Source organism: Elephantulus edwardii, unplaced genomic scaffold (assembly GCF_000299155.1).
Source record: "Elephantulus edwardii isolate Elephantulus edwardi_28Jun2011 unplaced genomic scaffold, EleEdw1.0 scaffold00468, whole genome shotgun sequence".
Lineage (NCBI taxonomy): Eukaryota > Metazoa > Chordata > Mammalia > Macroscelidea > Macroscelididae > Elephantulus > Elephantulus edwardii.
This window is the reverse complement of record NW_006400218.1, coordinates 560,691-580,751: the sequence shown is the minus strand read 5'-3', so window position 1 is coordinate 580,751 and position 20,061 is coordinate 560,691. Positions and strand designations below refer to the sequence as shown.

Here is a 20,061-nt window from a genome sequence, read left to right as displayed (position 1 = left end):
AGGGACATCATGCTGGGTAGAGTGGAGGGACAGCGCAGGAGGGGAAGACCCTCTATGAGGTAGATTGAGTCAGTGACTGGGGTAATTGCGATGGGTGTGTCAGAGACAATGCAATTGGCACAGGATAGAGCAGGGTTTAGGGGTGTTGTACATAGGGTCGCTATGAGTAGCAAACGACTCGACGGCACATAACAACAACAACAGCATCTTAAAGTTGGACAGTGAATAAGAAATAAGAATGACAGAAGAAGACTAAGTTACTTTGAATTTTGGTGTTTTGGATAAGTACTGAATATCCCATGGACCACCAAAAGGACAAACAAGTCTATCTTGGTGAAACTTAACCTCACATACTTGGGAATTATTTTCACTAGAGGCTGGTCTTTGGAAAAAGATATAATGGTGAGAAAAGTCAGGGAAGGAGAGGAACAAGATGTATTAACACAGTGACCAGAACAGTGGGCTTGAACATGTAATTGTGAGAATGGTTTAGGATAGTGCAAAGTTCAGATCTGATTTTCATATATTCACTGTAAGTTCTAGTGGACTTGACAGAATATAACAACAAACCTCATTATTTTTGAGCATTAAGCGCACTTACCTGAGTCTTGCATTAAATAGTACCTCAAAATGAATTTCACACTATCACAAAGACTTGTATCTTTTTGCCACATGGTGCCAGACAGCATAAAGATTCTTGGTATGTAAAACTTGCAGATATTCTTAGAAACACACAGCCACAACATTTCTGCATTTTAGCTTCTTAGATTCCTTTGTTTTATTTTCACTAAAATTCCTTTTTTTTTTTGCTTTTGTGGAAATGCTTGATTCATCATTGTGTCTTTGAGAAAATATGAATGTATTGTCTCTGATGCTCAAAAGTTATAATAAAAACAAGTCATTTAAATTTAAGATACTATAAAAACTGCTTTTATAGGAATTGCACTGCAAAGAGCTCTCAATTCAAGCTTTGAGAATGTCTATCAAATTTAGACTATTTCTTTATATATTTACATAAAAATTCTATACTTTTGAGTAAACAGTGTTAGTAATTTAAATCCAAATCATCAATAATTTTCAATATGTAAACTGCCACCTGCCAAAAGTAATTGTTAAGCCTCTGTCTTCTTAATTTTTGAAGAGAAGACGAAATTTTGGGTACATCCACAATAGAAAAAACAATTTGCAGTCTTGTATATTAGTTCTCTACTGCTGCATAACAAAGTATTTGAAAATAATTGTTTAAAATAACAATATTTTAATCTCTGTTTCTGTGAGTTGCAACTTTGAACATGACTTACCTAGGTTTCTGGTTTAAGATCTCTGAAAGACTGCAATCATGCTATTGGTAGGAAGTGGAGTTATCTCAAGGCTCTTTGGGAAAGGGGGCTTGTTTTAGAGCTCACTTAAGTTATTGTTCACAGGCTTTACTTATGAGCTGTTGGCCTTCTTGTTGACCTTGATAGCTCATCATATGAATCTTTGTATTTAGGGAAGCTCATAACATGGCAGTAGTGTTTTCTTACTAGAAGGATGTCCTTGGGTGGTATAAATAGTGTACTGGAGTGTTAAATAAATTATTAGGTGTTTGAGTCTACCCAGTGATGCCTTGAAAGAAAGGTCTGGCAGTCTATTTTTTTTTAAAGCCAACCATTGAAAACCCTCGGAGCTCAGTTTTACTTTGATGCTTATCGGGCTGCCATGAGTCAGAGTGGACTCCATGAAAACTGTTTTCTTCATTAGAAGTGAGTTTCTAGGGCCAGTAAACACTCAAGAAGAGAGGATTACACAGGGCAGAGGTATAAGAAGATAGGGATATTAGGTGATACTATCACATCTTGTTTTAGTGGAAAGAGCATCTTCCTGAACTTATGTACCCATTCCTTAGCTTTTGTGAATCTTGAAAATGTCTCTTTAATGTTATTAATCAAGGCAGATGGGAGGTACTTTATCTAAGAAAGTAGCACTCTTCTAAAGAGGGAACAGCTTACAGCCAGTGAGTAAACTGGGATATCAAACTCTGATCGTCTTGTGTTAGTGTGAAATTGATGTTTTGGAATTTCTCAAGAATCAAGTTGAAGCTACTTTCCATCTACATCACATGTTGGCTTAGCTTTCTCCCTGCTCTATCTAGAGTCCTAAACCCCTTTGTAGGATTAATCTGAGAATACTCATCAATTACTCACTTGTACAAGAATTTCTATCTCATGCTCAGCTTATAGGAAACCTTGCTCTAATATGTGGCTGTATATGTAATGGGAGACTGGGTATCAACATCTATATCAAAATTAAAGAGTAAGAACTGACTCCTTTCCCCTCTACCCTTATTTTAACTCAACAACACCTTATTGCCATTGAATCCAAACCAAATCATAGCTGACCCTCCAGTGGGTTTTCAGAGGCTGTGAATCCCATAGGAGGAAACTGCCCACATCTCTCCCTCAGAGTAGGTTGGTTTGGATTGCTTACCTTTGAGTTAGGAATACATCTCCTTACTCACTAGGCCAACAGATCTCCCTCCTCTTATTTTAGGGCACTGATTATCATTGATGGAGTTCTGATGGCCTAGTCTCGATGTGAAAATAGGCTTCTATTGCCAGTCGATATTCTGAACTCTCTTCCTTCCCAAATAGTAGACACACCATATTATATGTCCTCTCTCTCTGGATCATTACTACTCTAGGTACGTCCATAATCACATTAATTAAAAAAAGTGAGCTGCATCTCAGTCTGAGAAATTAGAAATGTTAGGGTTTTCAAATAAGAAAGAGGAATTCTTTTTTTTTTTAATGTCTGAAGCCAAGTAGATAATGATAGAGATGCTAGTGCTTCCCTAAAACAAAAATATAGCAAAGGTTAAAATTCTTCATCTTTATCCTATCTCCTGTTTCCACATGCTCTTCCATTGCCACTGGAAACATAGGTCCTTTTGCTCTCCCCTGTCTGCATGATGTCCCTCCATTAAATAACAGTATTATGGCTTGTAGCCTTTGGACTACCCTTTGTTTACCCTTCTCTTGTCAAAATATACTGTACTTAAACTTTACTGTAACGATGTGAAACAATTCAGTTGAGTTTGTTGACCAAAGACTTTTGATGATTTAACATTTTAACTCTTAGAATTAGTATTTTTGCAGGAACTCTGGAGAGGGTGAGACTCAAAGGGAAATTTGTTACAGTTTCAAGACTTTTGGTAGGTTTATGGGGACAGTGTTCCGGAGAGAGCAGCCTGGGTCTTTAACAGAAGTTTCCTACTTTGTTTATGTATTGAACTGGTCCTGCACATATGGCCATTATTTTGGTAAACTATATAAGATACACACATTCCAAGTCTGCAAATGCGTTCTCTGGAACACTTTGCACCAAAAAGAAAATACATCTTTGTTAAACAATTTCTGTGTTATGTCCACCTCTTCATGAATTTTTTTCCAATGGTAATGAAAGGAAAATCTCTTACATTTGCTTTCCATTTCACAACCAAAGTACCAATTTTTGTTACACAGAATCAACTCTAATCATTACTTTGATGACTAGTAATTTATTAGCACAGCGCACACTGTTCATCCTGCTGATTCCATGAGTAGTACTACCACATACAACATTTAATGCTATTTGGTTGATTACTGTGTGGAACTAATTTTTTTTTTCCCCTTACGGCAAGACTTTTTCTTTTATCACGGGAATGTGATGGCAGTTTCAAGTTTAATATATTTTGACATAAAAATAGGGAGCTCTGGTGGCCTAGTGGCAAGAAGCTGCACTGCAATCTTGAAGGCACACAATTTGAGGCCACTAGCTGCTCCTCCTACGCGATTAACTGACTCTAAAAACCCACCGGAGGGTCAGCTATGGGTCAGTAGCACCTCAAAAGTAAACAACAACAACAATCCAAAAGTGACTCTCCTCATTTGCGTCAGGGACTCTCTTCATCTCTTCCTTAGAAATGAATTTACTTAGGGCTATAATTTTGGGGTTCAGCTGAATGAGCATTAAGTCAATTATTAATGGTCTTTATTTATCACTGCAAACTGTATCTGTTATGTGCATGAAAAATTTACAGTTGGTTCTAAAAAGAATTTTCCATGGACGTAAATCATTGTTGAGTAGACATTTCATTTGCCATCATAATACAGCTAATACTTCTGTTTTGATTTGGTGCAGAATAAGATAAATTTGCTACACACTTTGAAACTTTAGTATTTTCTTCTTTCTATATCACATTTTCAAATTCCTGTGCTAAATCTGTATCTGTAAAATGATACAGAAATAATCAGTATGTAAGAAATTTTAGTGAGATAACTAAACTTCTTTGAAAAATGACCTTCAATAATTTTAGTTACTGATACTGTTAATATTATTATTTTTATCATGCAAAGCTGAAATCTCTGCTCTGCTATCACTAAAGTATAAACAGCCCATCTTCCCATAACTAAAGATTCCAAGTAGTATAATATGTAACATATTGGGCTGCTAATCAAGGTTGCTATTTTGAATCCACCTGCCACTCTGCAAGAGAAAAAATGGAAATTATCCTTCCTTAAAAATTTACAACCAGGATTGCTGAGTCAGAACTTACTCATTAACAGTGGATTCTTCTCGTAATCAACCTTCTGTGTTCTTGTGGCTAGAGACCAAGTCAAAGTCTATTTCCATCTGTGTTGGCATTTTCCTAAACATTTAAAAAAGAACCTTTGAGATCCCAGTCACTACCTACTACAGTAAGATGTACAACATTGTTTTTGTGGGCTGCATTTTGCCAATCAACCTTTGTGTCTCCTATGGTCACATAAGACTTTGATCTCAGGGTTTCAGAATCAGCAGCACATTCCTTCAGGGTGGTTGGTTATGATTAAAAGCTTACTCTCTGTTGGATCTTCAATATACATATAGATGTATTTGTAGCATATTCTAATATAAATGTAGAAATACCATCTGTTAACTTATCTATATGCATATATGTAGTCTTTTTTACTTACTCATCTGTTTATCGTGACTGTCTGCCTATATACCTGCTTACTGACTGCATTTCTTGTTTACCTCTCTGTGTCTTTCCCTTCTTTAGTGGTATTACATTGCTCCTACATTGTGTCTGGGTCACCATATATCGCACTTCTCTGACCAGCAGGAAAGTACTGAATGACGGAACGCACTACTCAAGATTTTCATTAGGTAAGGGGAGAGGAACTCAAGCCCAAGTGTTCTCCTGACCTGCACATCCTCATAGCTTTTATTGAGAAGTTTATCATTATGTAAGCAGTTTCTCATTATGTATCTCATTATGTTAACTGGGTTCCAAGATGGATTTTTTAACTGTTTCATTCTTATTTGATGACCTTCCCTCTTTTCACAACCACACTTTTATCAGAAGACAGCAGCAAGAGAATCCAGGTTTTTCACATCCCAGGACAGATGTTCTTTTTTGCCTGGATTATATTCTTTAGATTACATTTGTTTAACCCAGGAAGCTGTTACTTTTGGTCATCTTAACCCCTACAGTATTGTACTGTTCATTTTCCTCTTATATATTGTCTTTCTTTCACCCATATTAATATGTGTTGAGCATATCAGATATAGTGAGGATGGAGCAGGTTAGGGCAAGGTTCAGACCTGTTGTTCATGGGGTTGGTATGATTCATAGTTGATTCCATGGCACCTAACAACAAACAACAGTGTTTCGAATCCATCAGGTGCTCCATGGGAGAACGTTGGACAATCTCCTCCCATGAGATTTACTGCCTCTGAAAATCTGCTGGAGGGTCAGCTATGGATGTGTTCTAACTCTATGGTACAAAACAACAACAACAACAACATATATAATAACCTTTGAGCATAGGTGCCACCTGTATGGAAACATATATAGGAAGAAACCCTGTTTCATAAATGTTATTGCTGATATTATATGCTGTCAATTTTGAACCAACTCATACCTGACCCTCTAGCAGGTTTCCAGGCAGTCAACCATGCAGGAGGAGGTTACCCATCCTCCTCTCACAAAGCAACTGGTGGATTTGAACTGCTTGCCTCAGGAATTGTAGCACAGCTTCTTACCACACAGCCACCAGAGCTCTATACAATTGTTAAGTCCATTTTAGAATACATGATGACATTTAATTTTTTTATTATTACTAATTTTAATGAAAATTTACAGAGACTTTGTATTCCCATTCATTCATTTTTGCAGATGACATTTTAAATTAATGAATGAGTAATGCATGCCAATGGACTATATTCTATGGTCTAGGTCACTTCACATAGCATTCCTTTTAGAAGTGGCAGAAGACTCCTTAATGATTGTAATCTAACTCAGTTTTGAAGAAATTTACTTGAAGTTATGCTGTTTGGGTGATGACCCAAAATTACCAATTATTTCCTTTATTCAATGACAGAACATATAGTTGTTGTTATTATGTTGTTGTTATGTGCCACTGAGTCAACCACACCTCACAGTTGTGAGTTGCACAATCACTCAAACTCTATCCTGAGCCAATCTCTCTCTCTGATGCATCTACCCTTATTAGCCCAGTTATTGTGTCAACTCATCTCTCTTGTGCTGTCCCTTGATCCTTTCAAGCATGATATATTTCTCCAAAGACAGACCCATCCAGTCTACATACCCGAAGTATGTGAGACAGAGTCTCCGAATCTTTGCCTCCAGGAAGCAGCTTGGTTTCACTGTCTGCAGGACAGACCTATTAGTTATCTTGGCAGTCCATGGCATGCTTAATACTCTTCTCTGGTACCACAACTCAAAGAGATCAACTAATCTTTTGTCATCTTTAGCTGTTATCCAGTTCTTTGATGCATAGTAATGACAAAGATCATGGCCTGGATCAGGTACATCTTAGTCTCTAGAATGACATTATTGCTCTTCAGCACTCTGGAGAGGTCCCTGACCACATACTTCCCAAGTACAATTTATCTTTTGATTTCCTGACTGCTGGTGCCAAGAGTCTTGATTGTGGAACTGAGCAAGTTAAAATTGTTAACATTCTCAATCTCTTCTCCATCTATCATGATGCTACCAGTTGGCTTAGTGGTGAGAATCTTCATTTTCTTGATGTTGAGCTTCAATCAATTTTGCAGACTATAGTCCTTGACCATTTTGCAGCATATACTTCAGACCATCCTCAGTTTCAGCAAGTAAGGTTGGGTAATATATATAACACAAGTTATTGTTGAGGCTTCATCCAATCCTATTGTCACATTCCTCCTTGTTAAATCCAGCCTCTTGAATTATCTGTTCTGCATACAGAGTGAAAAGGTATGGAGACAGGACACATCCCTGACATTCTCCTTTCCTGATTTTGAACCATGCAGCATTTCCTTTTCTGTTCTTACTACTCCCTCCTAGACAAAGTGTAGTTTTTGCATGAGCACAATCAGGTGTTCTGGGATTCCCATTCTTCTCATGGTTAGCCACAATTTGTTGTGATCCATGCAGTCAATTGCCTTTGCAAATTCAATGAAACACAGATAGACATTCCTATGGTACTCTCTGCTTTCAGCCAAGATCCATCTGACACTGGCGATAATGTCACTGGTGCCACAACTTCTGAACCCTGCCTGTATTTCTGGTAGTTCTCTATCAATGTTCCAGTTATTTGTTGATAATCTTATTAGTGATATCATTCTATAATTTCCACATTCCATTGTATGACCCTTTATTTGGATTGAAAATAAATATAGATCTCTTCTAATCAGTTGGTTGGGTGGTTGTTGCCCATATTTCTTTGCACAGCCTGGTGAGTACTTCCAGGGCAGTATGTGTTTGCTGAAATATGTCAATTGACATTCCATCAATTCCTGGGGCTTTATTTCTGGGTAAATCCTTCAGAGCCACTTGAATTTCCTCCTTCATCACCCTTACCTCTTAAACATAAGTTGTTTCATGAAATACTTTTGTGTCAGCTAGTTCTTTTAGTTACAGTGACTCTGAATGTTCCTTCTATCGTCTTTTGATGCTTCCTGGATCATTCAGTATTCTTCCCATAGCGACGTTCTCCAATTTTACCTTAGGCCCAGGGAGCTGTGTAGAGAAGTATAAAGAGCATGAGTTTGAGAGACAAAGAGACCTAGATTTAGAGGTCACCTTTACATTTGCTGATTGTGTTTTCTTTGGAAAGTCATTTAACCTCTATGAAAGCAAACAAAACCAGAAAGGTGTTTTGACTATGCAAAGGCATTTGACTTTGTGGATCATAACAAGTTGTGGCAGACATTGAAAAGAATGGGAATCCCAGAACACTTGATTTGGTCCCTGCAGAACCTATACCTGGACCAGGAATAGAGCACTGCAGGGGAGCACTGCATGGTTTAGAAATGGGAAGGGAGAATTCCAGGATTGTATTCTGTCTCCATACCTTCAGTCTGTATGCTGAGCAAATTACTGAGAAGCTACTCTATGAGGAAGAGTGTGGCATTAGGATTGGAGGGAGACCCCTCAATAACCTGCGTTAAACAGACGGCACAACCTTGCTTGCTGAAAGTGAGGAGGATCTGAAGTACTTGTTGTAGAAGATCAAGGAATACAGCTTTCAGTATAGAAGTGTATCTCAATGTCAATAAAACAAAATTTCTTAGCACTGGATAATGGCAGTATCATGATGGATAGAGAGGAGACTGAAACTGTTAACAGCTCATCTTGCTTGGATCCACAGTTAACACCCTTGGTACCAGCAGCCAGGAAATAAGGAGATGCATTGCATTAGGAAAATATGCAGTTAGGGACATCTCCAAATTATTAAAGAGTAATGATGTCAATTTAAGGACTAAGATGTATCTGATTCAGGCTTTGGTCTTTCCAATAAGCTTCTGAGAGCTGGACAGTGAATAAAGATGATGGAAAATTAATTGATACCTTTAAATTTTGTGTTGGAGAAGAGCACTGAATATCCTACAGACAGCCAAGAGAACACACAGGTATATCTTGGAGAGGGTGTAAGCAGAATACTCTTTGGAGGCAAAAATGATGAGGCTTCACCTCACATCATTTGAACATATTGCCAGGAGGGGCTATTCCTTGGAGAGGGACATGATGTTCAGAAGGGTGGAGGGTCAGTGAAGGAGAGGAAGACCCTCAACCAGGTGGTGGATTGATATGTGACTGCTGCAATGGATTCTTGTGTATCATTTAGTATGAGGACGGAACAGCACAGAATGGTGTTCAGACCTTTTGTTCATAGGGTGGCTATGAGTCGTAATCGACTTGACAGCCCTAACAAGAAGAACATCCAATCTATGTGCTGAGCAAATAATTAGAGAAGCTGACTATATGGAGAAGAATATGGCATCAGGATTAGAGAGAAACTCATCGACAACCTGCATTATGGAGATGACACAACCTTGCTTGCATAAGATGAAGAGGACTTAATCCACTTACTGTGGAAGATCTAAAACTAGAGCCTTCAATATGGATTACATTTCAAGCTCAAGAAAATATCCGCCCGGATAATAGGCAACATTATGGTAGACAGAGAAAATATTCAAGTTGTCAACTATATAAATTTATATGGCTCAACAATAAAAACCCATGCGATTCAAGAAACCAAAAGTATAAGAACTTTATGAACTTTGTATGTAAACCATTATAAAAATTTTAAAAAATGTTTAAAAATCAAAAGACTTGTTGCACTTGGAATATATGCTATGAAGAATCTCTCCAAAGATGTCTAAAGACTAAAGTGCACCAGAGCTAAGAGAGACGGAGAGACAGAGAGAGAGAGAGAGGAAAGAAGGGGGGGGAGAGAGAGACAGAGAGAAGATGCACGCAGAGACAGAGAGGCGCAGCAAAGAGACGCACTCAGAGAAAGATGCATGCAGAGAGGCAGAGAGAGAGAGATGCGCAGAGAGAGACATGCAGAGAGAGTGAGACGCAAAGAGAGAGATGCATAGAGAGAGACATGCACAGAGATGCGTGCAGAGAGAGAGATGCAGAGAGAAGCATAAAGGCAGAGAGAGGCGTGGAGATAGAGAGAGCGCGAGAGAGCGAGAGCGAGCAAGAGAGAGACATGCACAGAGAGACATAGAGAGACAGATGCGCAAAGAGAGACAGACGCACACAGAGATATGCTGAGCAACACAGAGAGAGACACACAGAGTGAGAGAGTCACATGCAGAGAGAGACACATGCAGAGAGAGAGACGCATGCAGAGAGAAAAAGATGTGTGCAGAGAGAGAGAGGCACGTGCAGAGAAAGGCGGACACAGAGACACAGAGAGATGTGCTCAGAGAGAGAGAGAAAGAGATGTGCGCAAAGATGCTGAGTGACACAGAGAGAGACACAGAGAGAGATGCAGACAGTGAGAGATAAGCAGAGAGACAGAGAGTCATGTGTAGAGAGACGCAGAAAGATTCAGAGAGACATGCACAGAGAGAGATACAGAAAGACAGAAAGAGACACAGATTGATGCACACAGAGAGAGACATGCGCAGAGAAACATGTGCAGAGAGACAAAGAGAGATGGAGAGAGATGAAGAGATGCAGAGACACAGAGAGATATACAGAGAGACACAGAGACAGAGATGCAGAGACACAGAGTCAGAGAGATGCAGAGAGTGAGGTAGAGACAGAGAGACACACACAGAGAGATAGAGAGACACAGAGACAGAGACACAGAAAGAGAGACACAGAGGGTGAGGAAGAGACACAGAGACACACAAAGAGATGCAGAGAGAGAGAGAGAGACATGCAGAGAGAGACTTGCACACAGAGAGAGACAGACAGACACACAGAGAGAGATGCAGAGAAGCAGAGAAAGAAACGAGAGATGCAGAGACACGGGGAGACACAGAGAGAGATGGGCGCAGAGAAAGACATGTGTAGAGAGAGACGCAAAGATGCAGAGAGAGATGCACAGAGAGGCAGAGGCACAGAGACACGTGCACAGAGAGAGACGTGGGCAGAGAGAGTCACAGAGAGTCACATAGAGATGCAGACACACACACACACACACACACACATGCAGAGAGACACCCAAAGAGAGATGCATGCAGAGAGAAACAGAGAGATGCAGAGACAGAGATGCAGAGAGACATAGACACACAGAGACGTAGAGAAGGACACACAGACGCAGAGAGATTTAGAGAGATGCAGAGAGAAAGACACAGAGAGAGATGTGCACAGAGAGAGACGTACATAGAGATGCAGAGAGACAGAGAGAGACACACGCAGAGAGAGAGATGTGCGCAATGAGAGACACACACAGAGACACATGCGGAGAGAGATGCAGAGGGAGACATGCAGAGAGATGCAGAGAGACAGAGCAACGCAGAGAGAGACACACACAGAGACATGCAAAGAGATGCAGAGAGAGAGACATAGAGAAAGAGAGATATGCTCAGAGAGACAGAAAGACACACAGAGACAGAGAGACGTGCACGCAGAGAGAGGTGCACAGAGATAGAGAGGCGAGCAGAGAGACATTTGCAGCGACACGCAGTGAGATGCAGAGAGAGACAGAGATGCACAGAGAGAGACACAGAAGCAGAGAGAGACTCAGAGATGCAGAGAAAGAGAGATGCAGAGAATAAGGGAGAGACACACAGAGAGAGACACAGAGATGCAGAGAGAGGCACGCAGAAAGGTGCGCAGAGAGAGAGAGACACACACAGAGAGAGTGAGACGTGAGAGAGTCACAGAGAGATATGCATGCAGAGAGAGAGGTATGCAGGGACACATGCTCGCAGAGAGAGAGACACATGCAGAGAGAGACATAGAGATGTAGAGAGACAGAGATGCACAAAGAGAGACACACAGAGAGAGACACATGCAGAGAGATGCTAAGCAATGCAGAGTAGATGCAGAGAAGAAGCAGAGAGCCACAGAAAGATGCACAGAGAGAGATGCAGAGAGATGCAAGAGAGAGACACAGAGTGATGTAGAGACATAGAGAGAGACTTGGAGATGCAGGGAGAGAGAGACACAGAGACAGAGAGACACAGAAAGATGAATAGAGAGACGCAGAGAGAGATGCAGAGAGACACAAGAGAGGGATACAGAGAGATGCAGAGAGGGATATGCAGAGAGAGGTAGATGCAGAGAGACACAGAGAGAGAGAGACAGAGAGACACAGAGAGATGCAGAGAGACAGAGATGCAGAGAGAGACACAGAAATGCCAAGAGAGAGAATGCAGAGAGGCAGAGAGGCAGAGATGAAGAGAGATGCAGAGAGAGAGACACAAAGAGAGATGCAAAGACAGTGAGAGATGCACACAGAGAGAGACACAGAGAGAAAGACTCAGAAACGCAGAGAGTTAGACACAGAGACAGACACAGAGAATGAGGGAAAGACACAGAGATATGCAGAGGAGCGCAGAGAGACACAGAGACACAGAGAAAGAGAGATGCAGAGAGAGACAGAGACACATAGAGATGCAGAGAGACACAGACGCAGAGAGACACAGAAAGATGAACGCAGAGAGAGACATGTGCAGAGAGACGCTGAACAACGTAGAGAGAGATTCAGGGAGAGATGCAGAGAGAAATAGAGTCACGCTCAGAGAGATGTAGAGAGACACAGACAGGAGAGAGAAATGCAGAGAGACAGAGACACAGAGAGACACGCAAAGAGAGATGCAGAGAGACTCAGAGATGCAGAGAGATGCAGGGAGACAGAGCTAAAGAGAAACAGAGAAACACATAGAGATGTAGAGAGAAACAGAGATACAGAGAGACAGTGAGAGAGAGGCAGAAAGACAGAGAGAGTCACCTGCAGAGAGACGCAGGGAGATGCAGAGAGAGACATGCACAGAGAGAGACGTGTGCAGAGAGAGACAGATGCAGAGAGACAGAGAGGGACACAGACACAGAGAGAGATGTGCAGAGAGAGAGAAACACATGCAGAGAGACACTGTGCAACACAGAGAGAGACGCAGAGAGTCAGAGAGATACAGAGAGATATGCAGAGAGTGAGGGAGAGATGCAGAGAGAGACACACACAGAGATGATAGAGACAGATGCAGAGAGATTATAGAGACATATGGAGAGAGAGACACGCTCAGAGAAAGATATGGAGAGAGAGAGACACGCTCAGAGAAAGATGTGCATAGAGAGAGATGCAGAGAGAGAGAGATGCAGAGACGTAAGAAATGCAGAGATACAGAGAGACACACACAGAGAGAAGCAGAGACACAGATGCAGAGAGATGCAGAGAAACAGATAGATACAGAGAGAGACACAAAGAGATGCAGAGAGACACAGAGAGACAGAGAGATGCAGAGAGACACAGAGAAACACTCAGAGATGCAGAGAGAGATAAAGAGAGAAGCAAAGAGATGCAGAGAGACTTAGAGATGCAGAGAGAGACAGAGATGCAGAAAGAGAGAGACACAGAGAAAAAGAGAAGCAGAGAAACACATAGGGATGTAGAGAGAGACAGAGATGCAGAGAGACATAGAGAGAGACACAGAGAGAAATGCAGAAAGACAGTGAGAGAGAGGCAGAGAGATGGAGAGAGTCACACTCAGAGAGATGCAGAGAGAGATGCGCACACACAGAGAGAAACGTGTGCAGAGAGACAGAGGCAGAGAAACGCAGAGAGGCACAAAGAGAGACATGCAGAGAGAGACACACATGCGTAGAGAGAGACAGATGTAGAGACACATGCAGAGAGAGACGCACGCAGAGAGACAGATGCAGAGAGATACAGACACACAGAGAGACGTGCAGAGAGAGATGCGTGCACACAGAGAGAGAGACATGCACAGAGAAATGCTGAGCAACACAGAGAGTTAGAGATGGAGAGAGAGATGCAGAGAGTGAGGGGGAGATGCAGAGAGACAGAGAGATGCAGAGAGAGACACAGAGATGTGTGCAGAGAAAAACTTGTGTAGAGAGATGCAGAGAGACAGAGAGAGAGACACAGAGAGGCATGCAGAGAGAGACAGCCGCAGAGAGAGGCAGACATACAGAGAGAGACAGAGATGTAGAGAGACAGAGAGAGACACAGAGATGCAGAGAAAGACACGAGAGATGCAAAGACAGAGAGAGATGCACAGAGAGATGCGTGAAGAGAAAGACGTGCGTAGAGAGAGATTCAGAGACACAGAGAGAGATGCAGAGAGAGACAAAGACACAGAGAGACACAGAGAGAGACGTGTGCAGAGAGAGGCGTAGAGAGCCATAGAGAGATGCAGAGAGAGAGACTCAGAGAGATGCAGAGAGACAGAGAGACACAGACAGAAAGAGACACTCAGGGACGTGTGCAGAGAGATGCAGAGACACAGAGACAAAGAGAGACACACAGAGATGCAGAGATACAGAGAGAGATGCAGCGGCACATAGATATAGAGGGATGCAGAGAGACATAGAGACGTAGAGAGATTCAGAGAGAGAGATGCAGAGAGACGCAGAGAGATGCAGAGAGACATAGAGCCACAGAGATGCAGAGAGATTCAGAGAGAGAGTCACAGAGACTCAGAGAGACAGAGAGAGAGATGCAGAGAGAGGGAGACACAGAGAGACACAGAGAGACAGAGATGCAGAGGGAGATGCAAAGAAATGCAGAGAGAGATGAGACGAAGAGAGACCCAGAGAGAGATGTAGAGAGAGGGAGATGCAGAGAGAGAGAAACACAAAGAGTGCAGAGATCCAGAGGGAGATGGAGAGAGAGAGAGACGCAAACAGACGAGTGCAGAGAGATGCAGAGAGACAGACTCAGAGAGAGAGACATAGAGACACAGAGAGAGATGCAGAGAGGGAGAGACAAGAGATGGGGAGAGAGAGAGACATGAAGTGAGAGAGAGACTCGGGGCAGAGAGACAGAGAGATGCAGAGATGTAGAGAGAGACGCAGAGATGTAGAGAGACACAGAGATGCAGAGAGAGATGCAGAAAGACAGAGATGCAGAGAGACACAGAGAGACCTAGAGACACAGAGAGATGCAGAGAGACACTGAGATGTAGAGAGACACAGAGAGACAAACACAGAGAGAGACAGCCACACGCAGAGAGAGCCACATGCAGAGACACTGAACAATGTAGAGAGAGATGCAGAAAGAAAGAGAGTCACATGCAGGGAGATGCAGAGAGGAGAGAGACGCAGAGAGAGAGAAATGCAGAGAGACACACAGCGACATGTAGAGAGAGACACAGAGAGATGCAGAGAAACTCAGAGATGCAGAGACAAAGAGAGAAAAGCAGAGAAACGCATGGGGATGTAGAGAGAGACAGAGATGCAGAGAGACCTAGAGAGAGAGCGAGTCAAACGCAGAGAGATACACAGAGAGACGCAGAGAGACAATGAGAGGAGAGGCAGACAGAAAGAGAGAGTCGCGTGCAGAGAGAGACACTCACAGAGAGACACATCCAGAGAGAGACAGAGAGACACACGGAGAGATGCGTGCAGAGAGAGAGGCACGCAGAGTGATACTGAGCAACACAGAGAGAGATTCAGAGAGATGCAGAGAGTGAGGGAGAGACTCAGAGAGACACAGAGGGAGATTCAGAGAGACAGAGATATGCTGTGAGAGAGACAGAGAGAGAGATGTGCACAGAGAGATGCAGAGAGAGACTCAGAGAGAGAGACACGCCGAGAGAGAGACATAGAGAGATATGCAGAGAGAGACACACAGATGCAGAGACACACAGAGATGCAGAGAGAGATGCAGAGATGCAGCAAGAGAGAGATTCACAAGAGACACAGACAGATGAACAGAGAGTCACAGAGACAGAGACGCATGCACAGAGAGAAATGTGCTCAGAGATAGATGCAGAGAACCACAGAGGGATGCAGAAAGAGACTCAGAGATGCAGAGGCACAAAGAGACACACAGAGAGACTTAGAAACACGTAGAGAGAGAGACATGCAGAGAGATACAGTGAAAGAGAGACACAGAGACACAAAGCGACATAGAGACACAGAGATGCAGAGAGAGACAGAGAGATGCAGAGCGATGTAGAGACACAGACACAGAGAGAGAGACACAGAGATGCAGAGAGATTCAGAGAGAGAGAGAGAGATGCAGAGACAGACGCAGAGAGAGGAAGAACAGAGAAATGCAGAGAGAGACAAAGAGATGCAAAGAGAGACACAGAGATGCAGAGGGACGGTGAGAGACGCACACAGAGAGAGGTGCAGAGAGATGCAGAGAGACACATGGAATGAGGGAGAGACGCAGCGACACACACAGAGATGCAGAAAGACTTAGAGACGCAGAGAAATAGAGAAGCAGAGAGACACGGATAGATGCAGAGAGACATAGAGACACACAGAGTGCAACACAGAGATAAACACACAGAGAGAGCCGCATGCAGAGGCAGAGAGACGCTGAGCAACACAGAGAGATGCAGAGAGACGCAGAGAGAAATGGAGTCGCATGCAGAGAGACACAGAGAGACAGAGACATGCACAGAGAGAAGCAGAGACACAGAGAGATGCAGAAAGAGAGATGAAGAGACACAGACACGCAGAGATGCAGAGAGACAGAGAGATGCAGAGAGAGACAGAAAGAGAGAGATGCAGAGAGACACAGAGAGATCTGGAGAGAGACACAGAGAATCACGCAGAGAGATGCAGAGAGACATACAGAGAGAGATAGATGCAGAGAGACTTAGAGATGCAGAGATGACAGAGATGCAGAAAGAGACAGACAGAGAGAGAGAGACGCAGAAGAATAGAGAAGCAGAGAAACACGTGGGGATATATAGAGAGACAGAGATGTAGAGAGACATAGAGAGAGATGCAGAGAGACAGTGAGAGAGACAGAGAGAGTCACGCTCAGAAAGATGCAGAGAGATCCACGCACACAGAGACGTGAGCAGAGAGAGAGAGACAGATGTAGAAAGACTCAGAGAGAGATGCACACAGAGAGACAGATGCAGAGAGACACAGAGAGACATGCACAGAGAGAGAGAGACGTGCACGGAGAGGCAGATGCAGAGAGTCACAGAGAGACACAGACACAGAGAGACATGCACAGAGAGAGATGTGCACAGAGAGAGACAGATGCAGAGAGACGCAGAGAGACACAGACACATAGACACACAGAGACTTGTACAGAGAGAGACGTGCATAGAGAGATGCTGAGCAACAAAAAGAGAGACACAGAGAGTCAGAGAGATGCAGAGAGAGACGCAGTGAGGGAGAGATGCAGAAAAGAGAGAGAGAGATGCAGAGAGACAGAGAGATGTGCACAGAGAGAGATGCAGAGAGAGACTCAGAGAGAGAGAGACGCCGAGAGAGAGATACAGAGAGACACTCAGAAAGAGACACACAGAGATGCAGAGACACAGAGAGAGATGCAGCAAGAGAGATACGTGCAAGACACAGAGAGATGCACAGAGACACAGAGACACGTGCACAGAGAGGTGTGCTCAGAGATAGACGCAGAGAGCCACAGAGAGACTCAGAGATGCAGAGAGACATAGAGACACGTAGAGAGAGAGGTGCAGTGAGACAGAGAGAGATACACAGAGAGACACAGGGATGCAGAGCAATGTAGAGACACAGAGATGCAGAGAGTGACACAGAGAAACAGAGCAATGCAGAGATGCAGAGATGCATAGAGAGATGCAGAGAGATGCATAAAGAGACACGCAGAGATAAAGAGAGACACAGAGATTCAGAGACAGAGATACACAGGGAGAGAGAGATGCAGAGAGAGGGAGATGTAGAGAGATGCAGAGAGAGAGTCTCGCACAGAAAGATGCAGATGAGTGCAGAGAGAGATACGTGCAGAGACATGTGCCGAGAGAGTGATGTGCGCAGAGAGACTCTAAGCCACATAGAGAGAGAGACAGAGACAGATAGAGAGACGTAGAGAGGGAGAAATGTAGAGACATGTAGAAAGAGAGACATTCAAAGAGAGAGATGAAGTGAGAGAGAGACTCAGAGGGGCAGAGAGACAGAAAGAGGCAGAGATGTAGAGAGAGGTGCAGAAAGAGACTCAGAGAGACAGAGAGATGCAAGAGAGAGACACAGAGAGCCGCAGAGACAGAGAGAGATGCAGAGAAACAGAGAGAGACGTACAGACACAGAGAGAGATGCAGAAAGGGAGAGACATAGAGAAACGTAGAGAGAGAGAGACTCAGAGGGGTGAGAGAGACACAGAGAGCCAGAGAGATGCAAAGATACCTAGGGACACAGAGATGCAGAGAGGGACACAGAGAGATGCAGAAAGAGAGAGGCATGCAGAGATGTAGAGAGATGCAGAGAGAGACACACACACAGAGAGAGACACATAGAGACAGAGAGATGCAGAGAGAGGGAGGGGCAGAGAGACACAGAAAGACACAAAGACAGAGATGCAGAGAAACGCAGAGAGATGCAGAGACGAGTGCAGAGATGCAGAGAGAGACAGACGCAGAGATACACAGAGATGCAGAGAGACAGAGATGTAGAGACACGAGAGAGATACAGAGAGGGAGAGACAGAGACATGTAGACAGAAGCAGAGAGAGACATTCAGTGAGAGAGAGACTTGGGCAGAGCGACAGAGACACAGAGACGGAGAGAGTGACACAGAGATGTAGAGAGAGACAGAGAGAGATGCAGAGAGATGTAGAGACACCTAGACATGGAGAGAGACACAGAGAGATGCAGAGACAGAGACACTCACAGAGAGACGTACAAAGAGAGACAGACAGACACAGAGAGAGATACAGAGACACACAGAGACAGACAGAGAGACATAGAGACAGAGAGGCACACACAGAGAGAGACAGAGTGACATTTTCTGTTTCTTCCTGTGTATTTGAAAGTTGCCCATTGACTAAGGATGACAAAAGAACTGATGTTTTTGAATTGTGGTGTTGGAAAAGAGTACTGGACATTCCATGAACTGTTGAAAGAATGGCAGTTCTCTAAAGATGAAACAAGTCTGTCTTAGAGGAAGTATCATCAGGATGCTCCTTAGAGACAAAAATGGTGAAACTTCATCTCACATATTTTGGGCATGTTGTCAGAAGGGACCAGTCTTTAGAAAAAGACATCATGCTGGGAACTTGGACAGTTGAAGAAAGAAAGGAGGAAAACTCTCAATAGCGGAGTGACATAGCAACTGTGACAATGGGAGATTGCATGTCAGAGACACTGATGATGTACAGGATAGGGCAATGTTTTGATCTGGTGTTCATAGGGTCTCTGTGAGTTATAATCCACTTGATTGTGCATAACAACAATTAATTTTAATTTGCCACCTATGCCATAATATCATCCTCCAAAGGTCATTGCTAAAGTTAAATTGTATGACTTATTAAAATACCTAGCAAAGAGTAAAAATGAATTAATATTTCATCCTCTGCCCTGTATGTAGCATATTATAAAGGCATTATGTGAATTCAGTCAGTACACTGAGGTTACATAGTTGACTTTTAATTTAAATTTAACACCAAAGTTGATCTTATCTTAAAATTGGCCCTCTGGAGAGGAGTAGGAATATTATTTCTTCACAAGAAAATATATCTAATTATACTTATTTCCAGTCTAAGAAAACACAGATAGTCAATTGGTTATATTATAGATTATTATATAGAATTTTATTTGGCTAGTCTGCTTGAATTGTTTCTTGATAGAAAGCATGGAAACTGGCAAGATTCTGTCTTACTACAGTTAGACAGTTCAACATTTTTCAAGATTTTTTTCCTTTGTGCTTTATTCATACTACATCACATCTCTGATCTCTAACCACTGATCTATGTGGCAATCACTTGACTGCTAAGATTCTAAGGAAGATTCTGTCATTGAGTACTAAGAGTGATGAAAGCAAGCAACAATGTCTTCTGAATTCTGGCATAATTACTGCCAATATCTTAGAAAAGAAGATGTTATATTTGGAGCAAGAGTTCATAGATACAAGCAAAGGAAATTAAAAACAAGATCATGACTCAGGTCATGAATCATCTTTGCTAGCACTCTTTTTGAAGAAGTAGATTAAAGCATTCCTCCATGTTAAGAAATAAAATGTAGAATAGGAGCATGACTTTTGTTCATTTTCTTTTCTTCATCTGAAAACCGATAAAAATCATGATGCTAGAAAAAGTAAAACAAGAATTAATTACTATATTATTATTACAGCTCTGTGAACTGGAACAGTCTTAGAGAGCCAAATAATTTAAAGAAGATCAT

At 42.6% G+C, this 20,061-nt stretch overlaps 1 protein-coding gene across 1 annotated transcript in view; it reads right to left on the bottom strand.

Annotated features, from left to right (window-relative positions):
• LOC102855092 overlaps positions 1–20,061 on the bottom strand; it is a 127,736-nt gene that overhangs the window by 105,692 nt on the left and 1,983 nt on the right. The window contains exons 2-3 of the mRNA XM_006902905.1: positions 16,060–16,140; positions 15,815–15,903 (exon numbers count right to left, since the gene is read on the bottom strand). Of these exons, the coding sequence (XP_006902967.1) occupies positions 15,815–15,903; positions 16,060–16,140 (170 nt within the window). The remainder of the gene's footprint in view (positions 1–15,814; positions 15,904–16,059; positions 16,141–20,061) is intronic.